The sequence below is a fragment of the Ictidomys tridecemlineatus genome, chromosome 6 (assembly GCF_052094955.1).
Source record: "Ictidomys tridecemlineatus isolate mIctTri1 chromosome 6, mIctTri1.hap1, whole genome shotgun sequence".
Taxonomy (NCBI): Eukaryota; Metazoa; Chordata; class Mammalia; order Rodentia; family Sciuridae; genus Ictidomys; species Ictidomys tridecemlineatus.
In genome coordinates this window covers 61,228,871-61,255,221 of record NC_135482.1, presented here as the reverse complement: position 1 = coordinate 61,255,221, position 26,351 = coordinate 61,228,871, and the positions used below count along the sequence as shown (strand labels likewise).

General features: G+C 52.3%; 3 protein-coding genes and 2 long non-coding RNA genes across 7 annotated transcripts in view; 3 read left to right on the top strand and 2 right to left on the bottom strand.

Moving 5' to 3' along the window:
- The first annotated feature begins 541 nt into the window (after window positions 1-541).
- Hoxc11 (homeobox C11) lies at window positions 542-3,037 on the top strand. Its single transcript, XM_005325063.4, has 2 exons — window positions 542-1,485; window positions 2,763-3,037. The coding sequence occupies exons 1-2, from the start codon at window positions 804-806 to the stop codon at window positions 2,993-2,995; spliced, it is 915 nt and encodes a 304-aa protein (XP_005325120.1). The 5' UTR covers window positions 542-803; the 3' UTR covers window positions 2,996-3,037.
- An 8,729-nt stretch (window positions 3,038-11,766) lies between these two features.
- Window positions 11,767-14,142, bottom strand: LOC144364827 (uncharacterized). 3 transcript variants are annotated; one of them, XR_013422900.1, is made up of 4 exons: window positions 13,814-14,142; window positions 13,299-13,389; window positions 12,549-12,906; window positions 11,767-11,985 (listed from the first exon to the last, which is right to left on the bottom strand). It is a non-coding gene; the product is annotated as an uncharacterized LOC144364827 (long non-coding RNA). The 3 variants fall into 3 exon arrangements; XR_013422901.1 differs by having other exon boundaries at window positions 12,787-12,906; window positions 13,814-14,135; XR_013422899.1 differs by having other exon boundaries at window positions 11,767-12,906; window positions 13,814-14,134.
- Hoxc10 (homeobox C10) lies at window positions 12,960-18,160 on the top strand. Its single transcript, XM_005325064.2, has 2 exons — window positions 12,960-13,833; window positions 17,047-18,160. The coding sequence occupies exons 1-2, from the start codon at window positions 13,083-13,085 to the stop codon at window positions 17,322-17,324; spliced, it is 1,029 nt and encodes a 342-aa protein (XP_005325121.1). The 5' UTR covers window positions 12,960-13,082; the 3' UTR covers window positions 17,325-18,160.
- A 3,486-nt stretch (window positions 18,161-21,646) lies between these two features.
- Window positions 21,647-25,530, bottom strand: LOC144364825 (uncharacterized). Its single transcript, XR_013422896.1, has 2 exons — window positions 24,132-25,530; window positions 21,647-23,770 (listed from the first exon to the last, which is right to left on the bottom strand). It is a non-coding gene; the product is annotated as an uncharacterized LOC144364825 (long non-coding RNA).
- Hoxc4 (homeobox C4) overlaps window positions 22,709-26,351 on the top strand; it is a 60,585-nt gene continuing 56,942 nt past the window's right edge. The window contains exon 1 of the mRNA XM_078014526.1: window positions 22,709-22,872. The gene's annotated coding sequence lies outside the window, so the exon portion shown is untranslated. The remainder of the gene's footprint in view (window positions 22,873-26,351) is intronic.

The following is a 26,351-nucleotide window of genomic DNA, read 5'->3' as shown; positions in this document are numbered from 1 at the left end:
TACCACTCGTTTATGACTAATCGGAGTCCCTAGCTGGCAACAGCACAGCAAGCCAGACAAAGTTGGGACACTGGCTTCTAGATGGGCTGCCTCACCTTTGGGAAACTTCAGATACTCTTCCCGGGAGCTTCTCCAAATACCTAAAAGGGAGTCTTGACAACCAGCTCTGGCCAGAAAAAAAAATAATAGAATGGACTTCTTCAAACTCTTGTACAGGCGCTGACTGCGGGTTGGAGGGGTAAGAGTTCCTAGACTTGGGGGGAAAGGATTCACTATTCTCCGGGAAATGAGCAATGGGGAAAGAAGTCTTCATTCTGGTCTCTGCTGATCACAGGGAAGAAGCAATACCCCCATATTGAAAGCTCGCCTCTTTTCCCCAATCCTGGGGGTGGGGTGGGGAGCAGCAGCTAGGGATAAAAATACTATTGCCCCCTCCCAGCCACCGCCCCCGCCCATCCCACCGCCCACCCCACCCCAACCTCTCTCTCCTCCTTTGCTCGCTCTGTGGAATGGAGAGGAGGGGAGTGACGAGAGAAAAACGAATACAAATCTGCAATTGATTTTCATAATGTTTCTGCGGTGTTTGCAAACCAATCGCCTGAACGTCCCCGATCTTACCTAAGAGAGAACCCCTCCTACGTCTGCGAAGTGCTCCGAACTGATATATGACAATATCTACTTTGGATCACGTGCTCGGGGAGAGAGACTAAGACGGATAACGCGTCATCTCGCCTTCCCAAAATTTCCCCCCTCACTAGACCGGGTCCAAAACCTCCATCCGGAGCCGGCAGGAGAGGAGAACGATGTTTAACTCGGTCAACCTGGGCAACTTCTGCTCGCCGTCGCGCAAAGAGAGGGGCGCTGACTTCGGCGAGCGAGGGAGCTGCGCCTCCAACCTCTATCTACCCAGTTGCACTTACTACGTGCCCGAGTTCTCCACGGTCTCCTCCTTCCTGCCCCAAGCCCCCTCTCGTCAGATCTCCTATCCCTACTCGGCCCAAGTGCCCCCGGTCCGGGAGGTCTCCTACGGCTTGGAGCCATCCGGCAAGTGGCACCATCGGAACAGCTACTCTTCCTGCTATGCCGCGGCCGACGAGCTTATGCACCGGGAGTGCCTTCCTCCTTCCACAGTCACTGAGATCCTCATGAAAAACGAAGGTTCCTACGGCAGCCACCACCACCCCAGCGCCCCACATGCTGCCCCCGCCGGGTTTTACTCTTCAGTCAACAAGAACAGCGTCCTGCCTCAAGCCTTCGACCGTTTCTTCGACAACGCCTACTGCGGTGGCGGCGACGCGCCCGCCGAGCCCCCCTGCTCCGGCAAGGGCGAGGCCAAGGGGGAGCCAGAAGCGCCCCCGGCCTCGGGACTGGCGTCCCGGGCTGAGGCGGGGGCCGAGGCGGAGGCCGAGGAGGAGAACACGAATCCCAGCTCGTCCGGTTCTGCCCACTCGGCGACCAAGGAGCCGGCCAAGGGAGCCGCCCCCAGTAGGTAGCAGCGGCCGGGAACAGGCGGGCAGCAAGGGAGGGAAGGAGAGGGAGGGCTAGAGTAGGGGGGTGGCCAGGGGAGCAGGGACAGCCTCGTGTTTTGGGTCAGTCCGATTTTATGTGGAGTTTTATAAGCATTCAAAGGATTTTATTATAACCTACAAAGCCCTCTCTCCCAACGACTCGACTTTTTACGATGGAGAAGGGGTGGGAGGGAGGGAAACGGGCTCTTTGGAAAAGCCGGGTGAACCCCCCTCCCCCGTTATCTTCCTCGGTCTGTGAAAATTTTAAAAGTGCCACCATTGCGGGCGATATTAACTTTGATCGTGAACTTAGAGGAGCATTTAAGGAAGGATGGGGAGCCGGGTTGCCGGGGGGTGGGAGGGAGGGGAGGGGTGGAGGGGGAGAAAGGGGAGGGCGAGGGAAAGACTGGGAGAAACTCAGAGAGGGGGAGAGGTGGAGGAAAGAAGCAATGGAGCAGAACCTGAGACCCGAGATGGAGAGCCAGGGTTGCTCTGCTTCTTTTTAAAAATCAATTTTTTAAAAAAAAAAAATGTTCAAACGATGTTTTCGCGAATCTTGGAGCAGAAACCCAAAGAACCAGGGGCTTAGCGGCGACCGAGGCTGGAGGAGAGGAAGATCCCGGCTCCGCTGTGTTTTAGGCAGGGGTCTCAGCGTTTCTCCTCGGTCTCCGGCCTCGGTGCGGGCCTAGCGAGGCAGCATACCAGGCGCGGCCCGGCGGGCGGCCCCGGGCGCCAAGGCCCCCCCGGAAGAGACTTTAGGGTGTCTAGGTGCCTGCTCCCCGGTTTCCTCTCGGCTTCCCCACTGTTCTCGCCAGGTCATACTTTGTGCGCCTCTTTCTCCGCGGTTCCCCCAGATTTCTGGGGGAGATGGTAGTGGACCTTCAGAACCTTTAGGAGGGCAGCTCTGTGATGGAGCCGCCCAGGGCTGCCTGAGAGCAGGCCGGGGGCGCACGGAGACGCACGTGGCCCCAGCAGGCTTTCCTTTCCCCCCCAGACCCTGTCAGCTAAGGCTCCCGCCTGAAGGGCAGTGGGGCGCCCGTCGCTCAGTGGCCGGAGCTAGACCAGGCGAGGGGGTCGAGGCTTACCCCTGCTTTGCGGCCTGCAAGAGGAGAGCCGCGGGCCAGGCGGGAGGGCTGCCCAGCGCACGGGCTGGGAGAAAGGCCGCTGAGCGCTCAGCGGGCTGGGCTGGGGTCGCCCTGGTCTCACGTGTCTCTCTCCCCCTCTCCTCGCACTTGCCTCCTCCCCTCCCTCCAGACGCCCCCCGCACCCGCAAGAAGCGCTGCCCTTATTCGAAATTCCAGATCCGGGAACTGGAGCGAGAGTTTTTCTTCAACGTGTATATCAACAAAGAGAAGCGGCTGCAGCTGTCTCGGATGCTGAACCTGACGGACCGACAAGTGAAAATTTGGTTTCAGAACAGGAGGATGAAAGAAAAAAAACTAAGCAGAGACCGGCTGCAGTATTTTTCGGGAAATCCGCTGCTGTAACTGCAGACCGGGGGGGCCCTTTTGGGGGGGAGGGAGGGAGGGAAAGGGAGAAATTATTTTATTTTATTTTTATTTTTTATTTTCTAACTCGTCTTTTTTCCGCGGGTGGAAAACTGGACTGGCCAGGGCTGGCCCCCACCGCCGTTGCTGGCACTTCCTTCCGGAACCTCCTTCACCTTCGGTCTGACTCTCGCTGTGGAGATAGAGACCGGCGTGAAAAAGGAGGTGAAGGGAAGTGTCTGACTCCACGGCGAGTGGATCCCTTTGGCGCCGAGGCCCCAAGACTCTTTATTTAAAAGAAAACACACCTCGCGACAATGTCTTGCTGCTCGGATTTGGTGGAGGGAGGGGCGAGCGTAATGGGCGTCTGAGCTGAACAATCCTTGAACTACAAGCCTTCCCTTGCCCAAGTGAACAGATCCACTAAGACACCTTGTTTGCAAGGGGAGACCTCTCGGGCTCCCCACTCCTACCCCACCTTGCCCCACTGTTAGGGGGCAACTAAATGTGATCCTGCCTTGCTGTGAAATTCCTGTACCTTCGACCTGGTGTTAGGTGTGCAAAGTCCGTGTCCTACCTCCGTCTGCGCCCTGGCTCCTCCCAAGCCTAGTTGTTCTCCCCCTAAATGTGTAGAGCCCTTCTTTGAAATTTCTTAACTGGCACACTGAGGCGTCCTAACCTTTCTCCAAGCAGTGCCCCCCTCCACTCCATGGATTTATAGGTAGTCTTTGCAGTTATTACCTCCTTTTTTACTTTTTCTTTTCTTTCCTTTTTTCTTTTTCTTTTCTTTTTTATAAAGAGGAAAAAAAGAGAAAATTGGGGTGGAGGAGGCAATAGGAATGGAATTGGGCACCTCCTCCTTGCTGGGGCCTGAATTTTTTGTAAATAAATTTCACAAGCCTTTATTTCTACCGGAGAGAGGATGGGAAAGGACATGCCAGAAGGAAATTCAAATCACCCATCTCCCTCCATGTGCGTGAGTGCGTGTGTACATGTGCAATCCCCACCCTGCTCCTGACCCAAAGGGGTTGCTGTTAATTTTTTTTTGTGGCAAATAAAGATATTTCATTCTGTTCAATATTATGATTTTTATTTGACCTTTTTATTAACCCCTCTCCTCTTAAAATCCTCCATCCTCTCAAGGCAGAGGAGGAGGAGGAGGAGGAGGAGGAGGAGGGAAAATGCAGGAGATCCTCACCCGTGGGCACAAGCCTGCAGAGGCAAGGCAGGCCCATGCTAGAGCTCTTCTCCACTGGCAGGGTCAGGAGTGTGGCAGTGGCTTCTTCCCTCTCTGAAACAGAGGACATTCCAGGGCTACTTTTAAGATCTCCTTTCTCATGTGAAGCTCAAGCTGTGTCCAAACACCCAGCAATGCTTTCCGTTCAAGCACACGTTCGTTGTGGAGTTAATTGTAACCATCATCAAATTTAAATTTATAGGAATTTTCTTGGCTCCACCGTCCTCCTGCCAGATGTCTCCGTCTGTCTCAGTTAAATGTGTAGAGTTGAGGGTAGGGCTTTTGTGAAGTATTTTTTTTTCCTCTATGAGAAGATGGTATAGAAAATTTTATATACAGTTTTGGAGGAATGAGGGGAGAGGAAGAGGAGCCATCCCCCTCCTTGTCCTCTCCACAGCCTCTGAGGATGGGAAGGTAGACTCTGGCCCCTTCCCCTTTGGCACAAATGGCCAGGCTCCTCCAGACACAACCAGATACCCAGAGTGGAGCCACTCTGATGTTTTATATTTTAGGTGTCCCAGAGTAAAAAGCCTCCAGCTGTGTCTGACATTCATGTCAGACATGGATGGAATACTGAGGAAGGAAGTGACCCATGGGGCTAGTCACCACACCCATATGTATTTGCTGCACATTTCTTCCTTCTCCTTTTCTTCCTCTTTCTCCTTCCCCCCATTCTTTTTGATACTGGGAATTGCACCCTGGGTCTGGCACATACTGGGCAAGGGCTCTAGTACTGAGCTACATCCCTAGCCCTTTTATTTTATTTTTATCTTGGGATGGGGTCTTGCTAAATTGCAGAGGCTGCCTTCAACTTTGCAATCCTCCTGCCTCAGCCTCCCAAGTAGCTGGGATTACAGGCATGTACCACCACACCCAGTATGCACGTTTCTTATAATCGCGGTCCTTTCAACACTTTCAGTGAAGCCACTTGGTCATCTCTGTTATAAATATGTTACTTGGGAGCAAAGGTTCAGGACCAATTCTCTCATCTTTCCACTCTCTATTCTTGTGTAATTTAAAAATGTTATTATCTATGTGTTGAATGAAATGGAAAAGCACCATGATTATCAAACCTGAGTTCTGCTGTTGTTGTTGATGGCAGAAGACCCTGAAGCTTAGGTGTCTGAATCTCTTAATTGTAAACGTGGGTCCTTGGTCTCAACTGTTGTGTATATGTGGCCCACAATTCTTTCATGTGCCCCCGCACATTTTGTTGAAGTCAGGGTGCCCATGAATGAATGTGAGAAGGAATATTATCTGTACACTTTTACCTGTAGTACAGAGTGTGTCACCCATAGTGTGTAACCATTGGCAGTGTTTAATGAGTGTGGACAGGAGCACAAACTGAGTGTGCGTGGCACTTCTCTAGGTATAATGTTTGTCCACTAGCCATATCAGGGACCATCAGCCTGTTGGCTGTGTTTCCTGTAAAGGAGGATGGAGAGAACTCTTTAGAATGAACAGTTTATAAAGCAAACTATTAACCTTTAAAGGGCTCCTGATTTTGGAGGAAAAAAAAGTTCAAAACTGTCAGCTACCACTTTCTCTGCAACGTGCAACCCAGAAAAGATTTTCAACTCCAGAAGAGATTTCTGAAGGATGAGAGGAGAGTCTTTGTGAAAGAAAAACAAAGACTTCTGTGACCCAGGCCCAGGAACCTGCCTTGGTGATCTTCTAAAAAGGAAAAACAGGGGTCTCTGGGGTCTCTGGCCCCCAAGAAACCCACCTTCAGACTCCTGAATGTCCAACCCCCCTTGCCGACCAGGGGCACTCTGGACGCGACCTCTTGGGGTAATCCCCTCCAGCCACAGCGCTGCCCGGGAACAAAAGATCCTCGTCTAGACGCCGCCATAAAGCGCACCCCCCCCCCCCCCCCCCCCCGCGCCTCTAAACCCAGATTCATTTCGCTCTTAACGACCCAGTCTGGCCTGTGTTAAAAAACGCTTCCGCTCTAAATAGTAAACAAACCCGAAGTGGACCATCTTAGCTCTCCCAACACACCCCAGACCCCCACCCCATCATCTCCTTGCCCCACATTTTCCCTCTTTTTCACTATCCTTTCTCAGCTCCCAGCTCCCCCCTGCCCAAGTAAATAAACCCGAGGCCGAGTTCAAAGTTTCCCGGAGCTAAGGAGGAATGTTGGTTGTAAAAATCCAAGTTTATAGCGCACGTGGGAGTTTACAAGGGTATTAAGTGGTGTGGGCTGACAGAGAACTCTGGGCCCCTTCCCCTCCCACTATGGGCTTTGGGGGTGCAGAGGAGCCAGAGGCACTCAAAAGGAGATGTGGGTTTGGGGGTAGCCTTGGGTTTGGGGTTTCTTTGTCACTCAGACACTTAGGGTGGTGGGGAATGGCAATGCAAGGGTCCCTTAGAAGAAGACTGAAAACCCCCATTAAGCACCTCTGAGAGCATGGATTCTAAGCCTCCCAGATGGAGAAGCTGAGGAGCCTTGTTTGGGGGAAAGCAAAAAAACGGGTAGACAGGGTCTGAAAGGTGAACAGAGCTGGGGTTACTTGCAGTCAGTCCTCACTAAGAGAAAAGAACCTTGGGCTAATTTCTTGAGTGGCCTGAGTGGACAGAGAGTACTTTTTTCATTAGGGCAAAGAAGAACTTTGAACTTCAAGGGAGTCAAGGGCACCACCCCTTCTCCCCCCACCCCTCCCCTCTCTGGAATCTGTAGGGCAATTCCTTTCGGGACTAATATTCCCTGAAGAGGGCAGCCCCTGGGGTTTCCTGTGCCCTAAGGCTAAATAATGCAGTTTGCTAAATCCTGCCTGCTCGGGGCAGGCCAGAACTCTGTGCACGCGACTACACTCTTTATTATTCATATAAACCTTTGGAAAAGGCAACGCCTGGGAAGTTTTTATAACTTTGTTTGGCATAAAAGTTTTACAAGATTCCCCCTCCCTTAAAAAAAAAATTAAAAGTTTTGGTCCTGCCATAGCCTGGCATCTAAGATCTTTGAGAGTGGAAGAGATGGAAAGGACTCTATTGTCTGGGTGTGTGGGTGGGGGGAGCTGTCTTTCTTTGCTGAAGGCAAAAAGGCTTGAAGGTCGGGGACAGTCCTTCCAAAGGCCCACCTTGGACCTGCCTTTGGGGGCTGCCAGCAAACAGAGGCTGCAGGACTTCAGGAGAGTCCTGTTCACTATGCTCTTAAGATACAACCTTATAGACCTCCAAAGTTTGGATAATGTCCCCAGGACAAAAGACTCCCCACCACACCCTCTTATTGTCCTCCAGGCACCATTCTGTCCCTCAACCCTGCCACACACACAGCCCTGCTCATGTCCCCCATAAACCACTGCACAAAGCAGAGAAGACCCATAACCTTGACTCAAACTGCTGCTTAGGGATGGTCTTTTCACATAATTTTGCATCCCTGCTGCCTGTGAAATAAAAAAAAAAAAAAAGGTTAGAAAAAAGACAGTACCCAAAATGCCCAGAAACTCTTGCCCAGGGGTTGCAATTGTTGCAAGACTAAAGAGGACAGAAGTCCATTAGGGTTGCCGTCCAGAACCACAGAGAACAAAGATACCCACGTGGGGACAAGGCCTGGGGCTGCCAAGCCTAAGAATAACTCCTTGGACCTGACCCCCACCTGTAACAGGCAACCTCCTCCTTCATTTCTCTCCAGCCTTGAGGGCACCAATTGGGCTCAACTTTGGGCCATTTTAATGTTCAGCTCTGAGAGTCAGGACAAAAACAGCAGGCCTGCTGAACAAAACTCCTTTGGGGTGATGGAAATTAAAATACCTTACCCCCAGAACCTGGCACTTCAGGGAACCATCAGGCATTAGTGGGGACGTGCCTCAGAGCCAGCTTTTCCTTTCCTCTAATGGCGACTGCTGAGGCCTGGCTGCTGGCCGCTGGCTGGCCGTCCTACACTTCGCCTTGTGAGGAGCCGAGCTAAGGCTGAAGGCGGGAGAAGGTCAACTCCAAGCCTGAGTAGCTGTGCTGGGGAGGCGTGCAATTGAGCCTAGTGTTTTCACCCCAACTGAGCCCAGCACACCTGAGAAAAATAAGAAAGCCTAGGAAAGAAAGTCAAGAAAGGAAAAGGAAGAATTGAGGAGGAAAGAAAAGAACAAAAAATAAACTGTATAATGAAGAAAGAAGAAAAAGAGAAATGGTGAAATAAGGAAGATAACATATTAAGAGAGAGAATGGATCAGAAAAAGAGAAAAGAAAAAGGAATTGCAGAAAAAAGGAAACGAAAAACAGAAAGGGAAGCAAGTAAAGAAAAAAAGAGGAGGATGGAAAAAAAGAAAGACAGAATGAACAAATCAAAGAAAGTACTAAAAAAGAAAAAGAGAAAGAAATCAAGATCTTGAAAATGGAACTTAACCCCGGAGAAGGAGGATCGGGTTTTTCTCCGGAGCAAACCCGCCCAACCACAGTCCTTACACTGGCTGGAAACCTGACCTACTGGGGCAACCTAGAAACAAACCATTAAAGTGGGGACCAGGGCTTTCCCCCCAATATATCCTCCCATCCAGCTCCTCCTCCCAAAGCTTCTCTTGGCGGTCTTTGCAGTCTGGTTTCGATTCAGGAAGCAAAGTTAAATAACTGGTTGGCTTCGGCAAGACAGAAGCAGCCCGGCTGGTGTGGGTTATCAGACTCCAGGATTCAAGGTTCTCAGGGAGCACTTTGGGTAAAAGTGAATATTTGTGGCTGTGTAGACTCAATTAAGTGCAAGTTGGACATGTGTGTAGATGCTAAAGTCCACAGCATCTGGGTGCAAGTGTGTACAACATCCAGATGTGAGAGGGATTTGGCTGGCTGGGCCCGCCGGCCTGGCTGTGAAATCCGAAGTAGACCGAAGGCCCCTTTAATTGTCCTCAGCCTCTTACCTCCGTACCTGTCTGAAAACTGTTTTTCTGGACCTCCGAACATGCCACATTTTGCCTGGAATTTCCTGGCCCTCGATTCGGCTGGGGCAGAGCCTGGTGCTAAGTGAAGAAAAGTCAACCTTTCCTTCAAGATTTGGGAAGAGAATGATTTATCTCAGCCCCCAAAACAAGTGGAAAAACCCTGCAATCTCTGGTGTGATTTTCTGTTTCGCTTGAAGAGATTTCTGTACACACATTTTATTTTTATTATTTTATCCCAACGGAAGAGACACCTTTCATTTTTCATTTCATCTCTAAAATTTCCCAGATGACTTCCTTAACCACTTAGGGAAACGGACAATTTTCACTGGAGAAATCATGGTGCTTCTGGGGTGACCTAAGGGCTACAGCCGGAAAACAGCCGAATTTCCTTTCTGTCCGTTGAGTACGACACTTTCTTCTGCTTTTAATGGGGACCCCTCATGCCTCAGCCCTTGTCCTGCTATGTGGAACCACTGGATCCTCCTGGAGCATGCCAGGAGCTCTGGAAACCCTCCTTGTCTCCCTTACTCAGAAACCCTCAGCCGGCAGGAGGCCCAGGCCCGTCCTTGCTGCCCCTTCAGGGTCTGGGTACCAGGCACGAAGAGCAAAAGATGCCAGGGCTTCTGGGGCGGGTGAGATTTATCCAGAACATGCAGAGCCTGAGCCCCAACTCTGGCCTACAGCCATGGATATTTGGGTCCCCAAGCTGAGGTAAGAAGAATCCCAGAGTCAGTCTTAGGTGCAGGTCTCTCCGCATTCTCGGGAAGTTGGAGAGTGGCTTAATAAGAATTGGTACAGGGGTGACACAGACTTCTCTTAAGCCCCAATCCAGTTGCCAAGGGTGCAGGCTGAGAGTCTTGGTCCTGTGAGCAGAGCTGGTGGGCACCTGGCAGTAGTGGCAGGCGGGGTGACTGTGGTGGCCGGCATGCCTTTGAACGCCAGGCCCAGACAATAGGATGGAAACTGCCTTTGCTCGTGGCCTCGGGAAAGACCGAGCCCAAGGGGGCAGGGCTGGGAACCAGACCAGGCTGGACTTCTTTGGAGCCACATAAATACTCCTTTTGCCTGGCCCACTCTTTCTCACTTCTTTCTTCCTTTTACCTTCACTGAGGTAGAATCCCAAAGTCTGCAAAAACCCAACAAGTTATTCAGGTCTGTGACTGTCCGAGCAAGAGCGGGCTCTTGTTTAACAGCTCTGGGTTTTCGTTTATCTTGAGTAATTAGAGGCAAACATTTGTCCCACCGGGGGTCCCACTTAAGCTGATGAATTTGATTTCTTTTTCCATTAATGGGCCGTGTTTATCATACTTCTAATTATTTCAACTTTAAACACTATCCGTTCTTGTGAGGAGGTGGGAGGCTTTCTCCCAAGGGTATTATTTCCATTAATAATAGCAAGGATTCTGAAGCAACTCTATCCCTTACCCTGGCTGAGGTAGGTGGTAGATTTGGGATGGGGGTCAGGCTGGTAAGGGGAGAGAGACGGGAGGCCCAGTGATTTTGTTCCTCTCCTGCCGGCTCTTCAGCTTTTGCCTGGGGACTTGTTTTTGAGAATTTATCTCTTTCACCCTCTTCTGGGACTCCTACCATCCCCTCCCAGGCTGGGCTTGGATTCATCTTGGAGGCTCTTCCCTCATCACCTTCCATCAGTTCCAGCCTGGCCTGGGTAGGGGATCCGAGAGAGAGTGCTGCTCCAGCCCTCAGCCACTAACACAGAGAAAAAGGCCAGAAAAATCTTAGGTAGCTAGGCAGCACCTGGTCATGGGGGAAAGGGACCATTAGACTCCAATCCAGGGGACAAGGGCAGGGGATTGGGAAAACAAACTCCAGGGACAGACAAACCAGGCAGGAAAATAAAGGAGACATGAAAGAGGGGGGAGGGAACCCCCCAAAGCCATATAATTCTCAATTGCTTTGGTCTTTAATTTCATCGTCCCATAAATGAGGAAATATCAGTTCCCATACTAAATTTTTATCCTCAGCTGATAAATATGACGGGAAATTTTCGTTGGGTCCTCGTAAAAGGGAACGGTTTCGATCAAACTGGTGGGGAAAGACTTATGCAGATAATACAAACAGAGTGGCCATAAAGTCTGGGCTGTTTCCCCGGGGATGGGCGGTGGGACAAATGGCTCCCTGGATTGACTACTGCCCAGGCTGTCCCAAGTCTGGTCTGGGGCCTAAACAGCCTAACCTTGCCCGGGACAACCCCCATGCTGAGGCCAGGCAACCCCTGCAAATGAAAACACAAAACTAATTTCAAATCTCCCCTGTCCGTTCTGCAAGCAAATCACACACTCCATATCTCCTTCCAATTTTCTGGGGGTTCAGGGACCCCTGCGCCTTGTCTTTCAGTCCGTGGGTGAGGGAATTCAGCAGATTTTTTTTTCCACAGTCTTCTTCTGGCCGCGCTGGCTTGGGCCTCCCTAGAAGCGGTCCAGCCTCCTTACTCGACCACGCCAGGGCGCTCGGCATTAGGGTCCTTTCCCGGCTTGGCTTCAGCACTTCGGAAAGTCGAAACCCCAGGCTCTGTCCAGAGAAAAATGTGGGGCTACCGGAAAGACAAGTTATTCTCCGGATTCCGTTTCCTGAGGAAGGGGTGGAGAGTTTTGTTCGCTTTGGGAGAAAAGCGATGGAGAAACGGAAAGAACTATTTGAAACATGTATTTCCCTTTTTTTTCCTTCCCTTTATTAAACAATAACAACAATAACAAAAACAGACCGGCTTCACTTCTCCTTTTAAAAAAAATAAAAATGCTTCCAGCCCAATCGCTCTGGGTCGGATTTGGTTACGTCCGGTGTCCTCATTTTTCGTGTTGATATGCGACTCCCCGAATCCGATCAAAAATCCCTGCAGGTTTGGTCTTTTTCTTCAGAAATATTCCCTGTTTTAGTAGGGACAAGTTCAAGCGGAAAGCAAGGGTCGCTAGTGCCTGGAGCAAAGCGGCCGAACCAGCTCCAAGGCCAAAGTCCTGAGATAGTGACCCAGGAGCTGCCCGCCCAGCCAGGCCCAGGCCACAGCTCCGGGGTGAGGGAGCGGGGACCTCGGGTCCTGGGCTTCTCCCTCCAGGGATCCCTACATCCACTAGGAACCTCCTTTCTCCAGCAGCCCTGAGGTGACCGTGACCCCCTCCCTGACCCACCCCAGACACTGGAGATTTCCAGTCAACTCCCACAGGGAACTTGCAACTCAACCAACCTCCCAGACGGTCGGTCCCCGAACTCCCAGACCCAAAAGGCCAAGCCCGAGAAAGCAGAGCACAGGCAGCTGAAACTTTAGTCCTGTTTGGGATTCTTTAACTTTCTCTTTCTCTGCCCGCAGGAGCACCCTTCACCTCCCAACTCCCCTCCAACCCCCCAAAAAACTTCATCCTGCTCCCACCCCAAGAGAAGATTGGGTGGGGGCTGAGAAAAGGAAAAGGGGAGGTGAAGAGAAGGGAAGAAGTACCTGAATCGTGTCTTGACCTTTTAATTTGAATTTGTTTTGAGCCCCGTTGCCTCTCTCTCCCACTTTCCCTCATTTCCCCCCTCTCCTCCCTCCTCTCCCCAGGAGTTACCGGCTGGTTCCCGGGTAAACAAACCCCACTCTACCCAGAACGCCCCCATCTCTCTCCACCCCCCCCCACCGCCCCTGCCGCCTGGGGGGCGCTTCCTTTGTTCGCGGGGAAGGGCTCCAGTGCCCCTACCCCGAGGCAGCTGCTAGGTGGCGCTGTTACTCCATGCTGAGCGCTCCGCCTGCCGACAACTTGACCCCGCTGACGTCACGGCCGTCTGAATCATCAAGGCCATTTTCAAATCCCATTGGTCTAGCCGTCACATGGTGAGGACCGAATGCGCGGATAATTATGGAGCTGATATTTCCCCCCCCTCCCCTTCTTTTTCCTCCCGCCCCTCCAACCGCCCCCCCTTCCCGGATGGGGGAAAAAAAAGATGTCAGCTCCTCCGCTGTAGTATTGCTCCTTAAAAACCCCTCTCTCTGAAAATGACATGCCCTCGCAATGTAACTCCGAACTCGTACGCGGAGCCCTTGGCTGCGCCGGGCGGAGGAGAGCGCTATAGCCGGAGCGCAGGCATGTATATGCAATCTGGGAGTGACTTCAACTGCGGGGTGATGAGAGGCTGCGGGCTCGCGCCCTCGCTCTCCAAAAGGGACGAGGGCGGCAGTCCCAACCTCGCCCTCAACACCTACCCGTCCTACCTCTCTCAGCTGGACTCCTGGGGCGACCCCAAAGCCGCCTACCGCCTGGAACAACCTGTTGGCAGGCCTCTGTCCTCTTGCTCCTACCCACCTAGTGTCAAGGAGGAGAATGTCTGCTGCATGTACAGCGCAGAGAAGCGGGCGAAAAGTGGCCCCGAGGCAGCTCTCTACTCCCACCCCCTGCCGGAGTCCTGCCTCGGGGAACACGAGGTGCCCGTCCCCAGCTACTACCGCGCCAGCCCGAGCTACTCGGCGCTGGACAAGACGCCCCACTGCGCCGGGGCCAACGACTTCGAAGCCCCTTTCGAGCAGCGGGCCAGTCTTAACCCGCGCGCCGAACATCTGGAATCGCCTCAGCTCGGGGGCAAAGTGAGTTTCCCTGAGACCCCCAAGTCCGACAGCCAGACCCCTAGCCCCAATGAGATCAAGACCGAGCAGAGCCTGGCGGGCCCCAAAAGCAGCCCCTCGGAGAGCGAAAAGGAGCGGGCCAAGACTGCGGACTCCAGCCCAGATACCTCGGATAACGAAGCGAAAGGTAAGGCCGCCTGGGCCGCGGGCCGGGCTGGGACGCTCTGGCACTTGGTCTTCGTGACCAGGACAGGGGCAGGGGGGAGGGTTGGGCTGAGGCCTCGAAAACCGGAGGTCCTGGGAAGGCGACCACAGTTTGCGACTGATGTCTGCAGGGCGCCAGGCTGGTAGCGCGTCATTAGCTGGGAAGGTAAGCGGCGATGTGGAGGTGCCGGGCCAGCCCGGGCCATGGGTGCTAAGGCGGGGCGGTGCGCACCACAAGCAGCCTGCAGGCGCCCGGTGCTGCCCAGTACGCATGATGGCTCCTGGGCGCGTGCTGGTTTTGGTTTGCTTTCTCAACACTGGTGTCCTGGGGGTGGGGGGCTGATTGTGCCCCACTTAGGTCAAAAGCTCACAAAAAGCTTAAAATGGCGATCATAGGCCAGGAAGTGGGAAGGCTTTTGAGATGAGGGATTTCTCTTTACTGCGTTTTCCCAGTTGAAAATTGTTTCCTGCGAAACGCGTTTTGTTGTTTGTGGGTTTGAGATGTACATAGGGTTTGGGCTTCTTGGGTTTTTGGCTTGTCTGGCCCCGGGGCCTTAGACTGGAGGGCTGAGGCCGGAAGAGGTGGAGGTGAAGGGCTGCCCGCCACATCTCTCCCTCTCCTCCAGATGCTTGGCTAGGAGATGGCGTTGAAACAGGGCATTTGGAATGTTTTAAGTTTTTCTTTTTGGTTGTCGTTGTTGGTGGTGGTTTCCTCCTTTAAATTTTTTTCTTTTCCTTTTTTTTTTTTTTTTGGTTTTGTTTTCCTTGCTAAATTACATTTTCCCCATTGGTTTTCAAAAGCAGCTTACAAATGAGTGGTTGGAAAATTCTGTGTGCGTGGCAAGCGGTTTTCTCCTGAAAGGGAGTGTGGCTTTGGTTGGATTTCATTGTGACTTTGGATAGAGAGAGAAAGCCTAGCTAGAGTTCAAGCTCAGGGTTCAAGATTCATTTCTGCTCTAGGAACTGGAGACCTTTAGGATCTTTCTCTGACACCTGGGGAAAGAATGTGGAGGAAACACATAAGCAGGGGAGGGAGGCTGAGGGTAATGACTTTCCCTGAAAAGTTGGAGCAAAAAGCATCGGAAAAGGCCCAACGGGGAGGAATAAACCTGCTCCCTATGACACTGGCTACTGGCAGCAGTATATAAGAAGGGCTCATAGGGTGTAAAGGTAGATGAAATATTGAGAGTGGAGCAGACTGGGGGGGGGCTGGATCTTGTGGTGCTTTGTATATGGAAGCGACGCACACACGCATGCCTGACGGTGACTTGTGTCACACTCACACACCCCTCTGACATTTTCCTCACACACTCACTCATGCCCGCTCACATAGATATCTGCACTCTTTTTTCAGGAATGGGTAGAACCTCACTCTCTTTGGTCAGCTTTACAAAGGTGGCCTTGGCAAATGAGTCCACAGAGATCCTGGCCAGAAGATGACCACTGGTGTGTTTGTGAGGATAAGAGGGAGAGTGAGGCAGCTACACACATGAAACCTTCCTTGTGGTACATATGCATTGTGAAGGTCTAATTTTATACACTCTCTACAGACACTGAGCTTGATTGGGACATAGATTTATGGTAGAAAAAGTTGTATCCTAGCCCCACCAAAAGCAAAGTCAAGGTTAACAAATCCATCTCCCAACTCAAATTGCACCCATCCCTATAAGCTCCTCTTTCTCTCCTGCTATCCACACCACAACCTAAACCCTCCTATTTCAACTAATCCCCTTAGCCTGTACTCTGCCTGTGCTCTTCTTGTCTCCCTCCCTTTTTGGTGTCTCCATCAGGCCAGAGGCAAAGACAGGTTGTGGCTGAACTTCCCCATTTATAATTTCTCTCCTCCCCCCCAAACCCAACACCAATAAGAAAAATAAACAAGACAGGGTTATATGCGTAGAGCCTGTACACAATTTGGCAGGATGGGGCAGGTGCAAAGGATGGAGAATAATCAAAAGACATCGATATTTTTATACTGCAGTTTCCAGTGTGCATCTTTCTGGTATTTTCTGTTCCCTTAGTACTCCCTTCCCACTCCCTATCAAGATAAGATCCTGGAACCTGGCAGCTTCCTTTGGCATAAGGAGGAGAGAGAGCACAGAACCATAGCAGACTTATTTGCTGGGTGCCTCCTCTTAGGTCTTTGGACTACATTTTTCCCTTATTAAATGGCCAAATTCCCTTCTGCTGCTTGAAGAGCAAGGCTGGTCCATTTCAGAAAGAATGTGTGCCAGGGAGAGAAGCTGTTAATAAGATAATAGGAAATACACACTACACTACAGTATCTCCTCATATAAGTGGACATGTGTACATTCCTATGTGTACATATGAATATGCAAGTGTGTATCTCTGCAGGTATACATGTATATTTGCAAGCATATGTACCTATCTACACCCAGATTGGGCAGGAAATTTTTAGTAGGCTAAAATATCTCGGGATTCCTCTCTTCCTTGACTTTAGGTCCTCTGGCCAGGGAATATGTCTGAGGACCCCTAGGCCTGCCACAAAGTTGTTGCCCCTGACCTTCACTATTCCAACAAGCTTCCCTGCTTCAGCTACACACACCTAGGGGAAATGGCCAGGAGAGAAAGAGATGGCAACAGGGAGATCTAATAGAACACAGTCACTCTATGGCAACTCAGGTGGGAGTTAGAGCTGGGAGCCTGGTTGCAGGGACAATGCAGTGGCCTCTGGCTGCAGAGACTGGAACAAAGTCCCTCCACTGAGTTGAAAGGCCAAAGCTCTTTGGAAATTGACTCTGGGCTCTGGGATGGACTCTGTACTTGGGTCTGGGGCCTGGAAAATACTATTCAGTTTGGTTGGAATTTTCCAGAGCTGGAGAAGAACAGAGTTGAGGGAGGCCCTGGAGAGGCTTAAAGGAACCCACCAGGGTGAGCAAGCTGAGAAAAGTGAGAATACTCAGGATTTGATAGATTAATGTGGACTTGGGTGATTTAGATTAAATGAATGTTTGAAAGGCAAGAACCTGCACCCTTTTTTCCCTGTAAGTCTAGACCCAAAGAAATTCTAAAAGTCTTGTCCCCAAGAGGATCCCACTGGCTAGGCCTGTGGGGTGAGAGCAGCTCCCCTCTGCTCCCTCAAACGCCCCAACAGCAGGCTGGCAAAGGCTGCAGCCCTGCTGGGAGGATTTGCATCTTCGAGGGATACTTATGTAAATAATGTTATTTTTAACAGAGGAGATAAAGGCAGAAAACACCACAGGAAATTGGCTGACAGCAAAGAGCGGAAGGAAGAAGAGGTGCCCCTATACTAAACACCAGACGCTGGAATTGGAGAAAGAATTTCTGTTCAATATGTATTTGACGCGAGAGCGCCGCCTGGAGATTAGCAAGACCATTAACCTTACAGACAGACAAGTCAAAATCTGGTTTCAAAATCGCAGAATGAAACTCAAGAAAATGAACCGAGAGAATCGGATCCGGGAACTGACCTCCAATTTTAATTTCACCTGAGTGCGCGGTCTCCCCTCCCCCTCCCTCCTCCTTCCTTTCCCCGCCCCTCCTCCCTTTGTGCCTGGTGATATTTTTTTTTCCTCCCTGAGTATAAATGCAACGCGCCTGCAAAAAAGGCAAAGACCTCAGACTCTCCTTCCAAGGGACCTATGGTTCGTGCTGCGAGGATGCTTCTACCTAAAGCATGAGAAATGGGGTGCTTGGGTGTGGGGTGTGGTGTATGCCCTCATAGATGGGGGTGGGAGTGTGACTGGTGTGTGTGTCAGCCCCTCACTCACCCACTCACACACTCACACACAGCATTCTGTTCTCTGTGCAAAATTAAGATCGAATCCACCCAATTGTAGGCGAAGAAAAGAAAAATAATCAAACAGAGAGGGTCTGTAATCTCGCAGAGCACAGTCAGTCAGAATCGCTTCTTCCTTGCTGCATTTCCTCCTTAGAATAATAGACGTTTTGGAAAGTTCGGCTAGTGTTTGTGTGTCTGTCGTAGCACCCAGCGTCTCCACCAAACCCTCTCTGTGTCTTTACCTCCCAATCGCTCTAAGAATCTGCTTGAAGTCTTGTATTTGTACTGCTTTCTGCTTTTCTCCCACCCCTCCCAGCACCCCACGTCCCCTATCCACTAACATCTCAGAAATTCCATGCAGAGGAACAAAAAAAATTAAAAATAGAACATAGCAAAGCAAAGGCAGAATGCCCCCCCCCAAAAAATTGCCCTGTCCCTGTCTGGGAGTTGTGTTATTTAAAGATATTCTGTATGTTGTATCTTTTGCATGTAGCTTCCTTAATGGAGAAAAAAATCCTAATAAATTTCCGGAATCATAAGCTTCAAATGGGTGGTTTTTTTGTTTTTAGTATTTTTTAGCGACACCCCCCTCCCCCAAAGAAGCTGTGTGTGTGGATGTGTGTGTTTTGTGTTTGACTCATCTCCTAGAGCCTTTCTAGAACGTCTCTTGGCGGGTTTAATGTAAGTGAGAGACCATAACGTTGATTTAAATATTATCCAGGTGACCACAATAAGTCAAGGTCATAAAACAGTAATGTCAGGACGGTCTTGGTGCGCGCGAGAGGTGGATTTTATGATCTGCAAATATAATGTGGTGCTGCAGTAAAAGATGCATTTAAAGGTGACTGGAGGAGGGAAAGAGGCAGAGAGCAAACTGCAATCTTGAGGAGCAGACGGATCTGATTGCCTGGGGTGCTGGGCTGGGCGCACCCCACCACTGCTGGGGGGCACCCCAAGAGCCCCCTACCCATCCAAAGAGAGGAATAAACTTAACCGCCGAGGGGCATGAGGAGCTCAGCCCCCCCACACACACACAGACACATCGACAGCAGCTAACAGAAACGCCGGCAGCAGCAGGAGGAGGAAGCAGCGACAAGGTAAGAGAAGCGGTTTCTTGTTCTTCTCTTGGCGGCGGAGTGGGGACTAGCAGCGTCCCCAGGTGCTTGGCGTGCAGTGGGCAAGCCGGGAAGAAGGTGTTTCAGGCATCCGTGCTTGCTAAGAGCCCAGGCTTGCCTGGTGGGCACTGGCAGCGGAGGGCAGCAGCCTTGAGCTCCCTCTCTTCCCCTCCCCGGCCCATTGCTATGGGGTTCGGTGGTTAAAGGGGTAAATTGGTGGTTTTGGCTTCTTTATCTTTGTGGGCACTTAGAGTCGCCTCGAGGTTCACGCACTGGTCTAGGTGTCTCTCAGTCTGGTCGTCTGTTGGAGGGAGGAGGGAGAGGTAGAGTAGGTTGGAGCTTGAAGCTTAGGTTTTCCTGCTTTTTTGCTGGTGTGGGTGTGAGCCTTGCCCAGGCTCTTGGTCCTTACACTCCCTGCCTGTAGGGCTTTGCCAGGCAAGTGGTCTGATTGGAAGTGGCTTCAGAGCACAGGCGCTGTGGTATGATTCATGTTCACCAGGAAGCCTAAACTGAGCTGGAAGAGGGAAAGGATCACAGAGTGTAGGAGAGTACAGGAGAGCCAGATGGACAAGACAGAGGACCCAGCTCAAGAGTGGAAGGAGGATCCAGCTTCCCTCAGGGCCAGGGCCAGATGCAGGGAAATAGCTCCACTGCGGTGCTGGGGGTGGGGCAGGGATTTGGCGGCTAGCGGTCCCATTTCACCAGAGTTTCCCTTAGTGATTGCTTAGACCAGAAACTGATGAAGGCAGACTCCCTACCCACCCAGCCACACAAAATCTTCTCTCTAGTCCTTAGGGAGGTTGTGGGGGCGGAAAGGGGGACGGGGCTGAATTTCTTCCTTCCCCAACCCCCTTCCCTTCTCCTCCGGATAGATGCAAAGCTGAATCTCCCGCCCTGCTTGCTCAGCTGATCTGTGGCTTAGGTAGTTTCATGTTGTTGGGATTGAGTTTTGAACTCGGCAACAAGAAACTGCCTGAGTTACATCAGTCGGTTTTCGTCGAGGGCCCCAACCCATCTCTCCTGCCCATTCTCTCCCCAGTGAGACTGCCCCACAGCCCCCTCCCAGATAGGGCAAAGTGGGTGCAAGCTGTGAATGAGACCGCAGGACAAGTCCGGAGAACCCTGCTTTATACTGTCCCCTCCCCAGTCTGTCCTAATCCCTGTGACTGAGGGAAAGGAGTTTTTCCTGCAGCTATTGTCTCCTGGGCCCAGCTGATGGAGACAGACAAAGAAGGTCCAGCCAATTCCAAGGAAATTCAGGAGTTTTGAGTTTGGCCTGGCGGGCCAGCTCAGTTGGACAGCAGGGTGGGGCAGAATCATTAGGGGAAAGAGGAAGGGTCTCTGGAACCTACCACTTCCAAAAGAGAAAATGCCTCTAGTTGGCTGGGGCTGGAGCTTCTCATTAGAAAAGCGAGGTGCCTGGAGGTTCTAAGAGTTGGGGAACTATGAACGACAGTCCAGCTGCCTCCTCTTCCCCTTCTATAGCTCCATCTCCAAGGGAAGAACATATGTGGGGTGTTGGCAGGTTAGAAAAGCTACCAAGTCCAAGTAGAAACCCTCACAAACACCCTACTGGGAAATATCAGGGCAAAAACCTGGCTCTGGTCTGTCTAGAAGTCTCTGCCCATAGGCCTTGGTCTGTGTATCTGTGAGTCTGTGACTGTCAGGCAGTTACCTATCTTTGCATTCCATGGAAATGTCTGGGTGAACACAAGCTGCCAGCGCCCACCATTACCATGTTGTTGGGAAGGTTGTTGGCTAATGCCAGTGGGAGGAGGGGAGGAGAATGGGGTAGGGGGAAATCTGAGTAATGAGAAACTTTGTAAAGCTTCCTCCACTCCTTTTGAAATGGGTTCCTCAGTTTTGGCCCTGGTTGCTAGAAAGAAGGGTCTCAAAAGAGGTTTCCTTGCCTTTGAAAAATGGGGGAGGGGTCAGAGAGAATGGGGAGATACACCCCGGTTCTCAGAGATACTGGATAAGGGAAGCCAAAAAGAGTTTGGATTGCTAGTTCTCTTACTTTGGAATATTAATGATTATTAAAACATAAACTTTCAAATAGGGGACAAAATCATGTCTCTGTAACAAAATATATACTTAGAGTTCTATATTCTTCCAGTCATTTTGCTGAGGGGGGGGCAGATATATGCACCCTTGCATGAATGTAGGTCTCTGTTTCTATCTCTCTGTCTCCTTTAGGCTCTCTCAAATCCCCTGTATTTATTTATACACATACTCGTTCAGTTTTTTCTTCTCTCTTACACAAAGAGATTTATTTTGAACCTCAAGGAAACTGGAGAAAATGGAAATAGAGCCTTTCCTTCCCCCCAACTGAATCGTCAGTCTATCTTCTATCCCTTTGTGAGAGGAAAAAAAAATCTTCCCTTGGAGGCATATACTCAAATCTCTATGGCTCCCAGGGAAATGGGGAGGTTTCCAGAGAGACAGGCCAGCTGGTGGGAGGCAAGCAAGGGACTCCCCTGGTTTGGGACCCTTTAGCAGCCTTTGAGTCTTTAGTCTGACCCAAGCACACAACCGACTGGGGTATGGGGAGTCCCAGGCTGGAGCAGGGTGCTCAAAAACGCTTGACTTGGAGATAGTGTCCCCTGATGGGCCGAAATTCACCAATGAACGACTTCTGTGATTTGGGTCCCTTTGCTCCCATTTCCATTTCAAAGCTAGTGGGCTTCTAAGGGGTGATCACAGAGCCAGGGGTCAATGGGTCCTCTTCCCTGGATCCCAAGAAATGGAGCAAGGTCTCATAGGGCCAAGGTGAGGGCCAGTCTGGTAATCAGAGTCCACCTCAGGGCCCTGGGACAGTGGATCATGGCTAAGGCGATGGTAATTATTTATTCGCTTCGCTGGAAGGGAGTCTTCAGAAGGAACAGCGTGAAGAGGAGGGAAAAATTATCTCTCTCGTCTGCGGATATTAAGATGGATTTTTATTTCTTAAAGGACCCTCCCCGCAGAGAGCGCATAAGCGTAAACTTAATATATGCTCCTCAGCCCAACTCTAGAAATCGCAATAAAAGTTAAAACCTCCCCTACTGGTTTTTTTTAATTATGATATGAGAAAGAGGAGCAGGATTTATAGAGCTGAACTCTCCGCGTGTGAGTGTTTGAGACTTGCGGGAGAAGGCGGAAAAGGCAAGAGCTCGCCAAGGAGAGCCTTGGTCTCTCAGATATCTCGCCGGCTGCGGGGGCTCCGGCACAGCCTGACTGATCTCTGTGGCCTCCCTGAGACCTCGCCCCTGCCATCGGCCTTGCCTCCGCGCTCGCTCGGAGATGAAGGAAGCTCTTCTTGGGAACAGGTGAAGGGGGAGGCGGAAACCGGAGGCTGGGGCTGGGTGGGAACGCCAGCTTTTCTCGGGCTTTGTGTGGGTCCCACTTAGGGGATGAGGTTTGAAGTCCTGGGCAGCGCCGCAGCCCAAGTGTAGCCCAGCTGGCGACTGGACTAGGAAGGGTGTCCGGGCAGGGTGCTAGAGCACCGACAAGGTGGATCGTGTGTGGACTTCGGCCGCAGACGGAGCAAAGTGGGCTCTAGGGCTGTGGTCAGCGGCGAGGCCGGCAACCGGATGTTGAGTCTGTAGGAAGGACCTTGAGGTCTGTTGCGTGTTTGGGCTGCCGGGGGCGGCGGCCCAGAGGGTGTGCAGCGTGCAGTGCTGGGGGCGCGGCGGTCAGTGTGGGCGAGGCAGCAGGCCCGGCACACCTCTGCGGCTTCTGGGCTGTGTCCTGGACATCTAAACGGAGGCCGACCAATGGTCAGAGCAGAAAAAATAAATGCAGTTAAAGGTCTTCCTTTTTTTCCCATTTTCATAGAAGAGGTCCTTTCTTTTTTCTCTTTCGGAGATACCTGGATTTGGTCCAGAGCAGGTTGCCCGCGGGAGGGCCCCGCGAGCGGCAGCGCGTGAGGGAGGGAGAGAGGGAGGGAGGGCGAGATGGAGGGAGGGAGGGAAGGAGGGCGGGTGGCGACGGGCTGCGGTGGCCGGGGCTTTCCTCCCCCGGCGGCGGGAGGCTGCTGCCCTGCATCTGTGGCCATGGGGAGCCGAGGAGCAGGTAACGAAGGCGCTTCCCGAGGCGGGATTGGACCAAGCCAGAGGGACGGAGTCTTCTGGGTCTCTTGCCTGAGGCCTTGGCGGGAGAGAAGGTAGGGAGATCGGCGCCCGCCAGGCCTGGCAAGGAGGCCTCGGGGAATGTTGAACCTGTATATTATTTCAGGCTCACACTCACGTTGTGAGTCTGTCCGTCTCGGGAGATGCGGTTTGTCTGACTGTCTGAGAAGTCCCAAACCCTAGGCTCTCCTTCTAAAGGCTGAGACAATTCGGGAAAATTAGTCGTCGGAATGCGCACTTTCATTCATTGGATTCTCTGCAACTCAGCAGGGCGGGTTACGGCGCCCCCAACTTGGAAGGGAGCTTTCCTCTGGTTTCTTGATGCGGAGTCCTCTTGCTCTCCCCGCCATGGGCTGAGTTTCTGGCTCCAGGTTCGTTGAGTCGCCCTGAGGTTTGAGGCTAGACAGCTCCCAGTCGCGCAGGGAGGGCGGGGGAGAGACCAGAGGCTCTAGCCCCTTAATTGTACTTCGGGCCGGTATTGTCTCTCCTTTCGCTACCTCGGCTTCCTCAGTCTGGGCTCCAAAGTCACTGCAAATTTCTTTGCGACACATACATCACACAAAAGATCAGGTAACAACGCGCTCAGGGCCACTGGGGCTCCAGGCAGAGGGCAGCCCTAGCTCTGGGGCGGCTCCCCCTCCAGCCACTCCCCAGGCTGGAAAACCAGAACGTGTTGGGGGAGCCGGAAATAGCCCCGTTTGCTGCGGAGCGGCAGGGCGGGGGCGTCAGCGGGAATGCAGGCCCGGCGGCAGGCCGTGGCGTTGAGAGGGCCACGTTCACAGGCCCTGGGGATTTCACTCCTGCTGGGCTTGGGGGCCTGACTCCGGGTGTGCAGGGATCCGAGATACCCACCTGGGGTGGGGGCAGGACGCGGGTCTCCTCGCGGCAGGCGAAGAGGACTCAGTTTCTGCTTCCAGCGCAGGCAGGCCTTAGCTAGGAGGAGTTGTGTGTGGGTGTGTTTTTCCCAACAAAGAGGGATCAGAAAAGAAGGGGGGAAAATAGAAGGGAACCCAGGAGGGGGCGGGGAGGGGAGAGGACAGCTGAGAGGTGAAATGAGCCCATTTCAGGGGGAGAAGGAAAATGAAAGCAAATGGAGCAAGGCCTTCGCCGCGCAGGGCCGGTGCTAAGGAGCGGTGAGCGGGCTCCCTGCCTGCCGCGGCTGGGATGGCCCACTGGGGGCATAGAGAAAAGCCTGTTTTAAATTTAATCCGAACTTGACGGTGTGGATTGAACCGGAGGGAATTTAAATCACTGAAAGGGAGCCGCGGGACAGGGGGGAGGGGATGACTCTAACCTGTCTGTCTGTCCTTCCCACGGTGCTAGCTTGATTGTGGTCTCAGCTGCCCAGGTTTGAGGTGATAGAGTAAGCGTGCCCCTCCCCCTTAAGGGACTCTCCTGTGCCCAGTGAAATCTTTGGGGGGGGGAGGGAGAAGAATGTTAAGTAATCCAAGTGAATTCACAGAACTGCTAGCTAGAACTGGGTCCCCTCTACACACACCAACAGGGACTCTCAGCTGCCCCCAGGTCTCTCAAATTGCCCCAGCAGTGATAAGGAAAATTGAAGGGAGTGGTGTGGGTGAGAGGGAGCCTTGAAATATGAATGGAAGATTCAGCAGGAGTAACTGAACCCCAGTAAGATAACCCCGTCCTTCTTGGTGCCCCCATATCCTTGTGCCCCCCACACCTGGGTTTAGGGGAAGTCTGAAAGCCTGCTTGAAAAGTCCTGACCTGCCATCCTGTCTCCAAATATGGCAAAAAGGGGTTGCAACTCACAATGTAGATGTGGAACCTGTCTTACTTGGGCCTACTGGACTTCAAGACTCCCAGGCTCTCCAAGGCCTCCCCACGGCTGCCTCTCTCTGAGGGGCATAGGGAAAATGGGACATTGGCCAGGAGGGCGCTGTGGGCAAGGCCTGCTTCCTGATCCACAGCTGTGCCTGTGACTTAGTGGGGAGGGTTGGAGTTCCTGCTCCCAAAAGCAAGGCAAGGCAACAATCCCCCTTGGTTTCCTGGGGGATTTAATGGGCAGCAAAGATCCCTGGATGGTGATCCTGACGCCTGACTGCTGCAGACTCCGCAGGGTAGGCAGGCCAGTGCTCAGGCAGCTCAAGAGTTGAAAAGAAGGCTGTGTTCAAAGGGGATAGGAAAGAAGGGGGCGTCTCTTTACAGCCAGGATGTCCAGTTGAGGGGCTCTCCCAAAGAGCAGAAGTCCATAGGAGAGGATCTTTAAAGACTCTTTCCTGCAGGAAAGCTGGGGTTGGGGCAGAGAGGCCCTGTTGCCTGGCGAAAACGCAAAGGAGGAGCAGGCGTGAAAGCTCTTTCTCCTTCTGTTTCTTCGCTCCTTGACCAGAGCATGGCTCAGCCTCCAGTCGCCTGGGAGGCTGCCTGGGCCAATATGGGATTCTGTATTCCGGAGGCCTAGTGTACCCACCCGAGCTGGTCCCCCAGGAGGGGCAGGAGAAGAGGCCTCTTCCTCCTTTGTGTCCAGACAGAAGTGGCTGCTGCGCCCGGAGTCGGTCCCACTGCAAAGGCCCGGCAAGCAAGCGGACTGCACAATGCCACGGCTGCTCCGTCAGCTCTCGCCCTGCCCCGTCCTGCCTGCCTGCCTGCTTATCACTGCCCTTCTTTGGGCTAGCTATCTGTATGCCCTCCTTTCCCTCCTCTCTTTTCAGCTTACTTTCCTTCCTTTCTTCTCCCCCACCTCTTTTCTTTTTATCCTAATCCTCTGTTTCCTTCTTTCCTTTCTTGGGCCTGGTGCCTTGTTTCAGTTGGTCTGTCTTAGGCTGTCTGGGTCTCAGTCTCTCTCAGGCTCTGTCCCCTGGTGTCCTCTTGGTCGCAGTCTGGCCCGGGGCCCCGCTGAAGGCTAAATGTCTCTGCTTATCGCTGCCAGCAGCCGCCCAAGAGCCAGGCCGGTCCCCAGCCACCAAGGGCTGGGGGAGGTGCTGACTGCACTGGGGATTTGGAGAAAGCCTCCGCAGAAGGATTGGAACCTTCCGTCTTTTCCTTGAACTAGCGAGGAAGATTTTTGATTGACAGCTAACCCGACTCCTTCAAGGCCAAAGAGATTTTCTGTCTTGTTGTAATTTAGGTTTCCCAGCCAATCCAGATGGAGGGAGAAGACAGTAGGAGCTGAGGGGGACAAGGCTGCAGACCCCCGTTGCCTCTCCCCAGTCAGATTATTTCCCTCATGTCCTCTGTGCATTGAAATCCCAGCCCCGGTAGACCGAAATGGAAAGAACTGAAGAGGGGGAGGAGCAGGGACTGGGGAGGGGACCTATGGAGCTGGGGTTCGAGCTTGGAGCTGCAGCTGTGCCCTCCCCCCAACTTTCCACGCCACCAAATACACCTAATACACTCTCCAGCCCTTCTATCACCCCAAAGGAGATAGAGCAATCCAGATACATGAGAAATCCAGCACTCACCCCCACCCCTGGCATTTGGTCCCCTCCTGGGGATAGAAGAGGGAAAGCAGGGGCAAGCATGGATGGATCTGGGAAGCCTCCTTCCCTGCTGC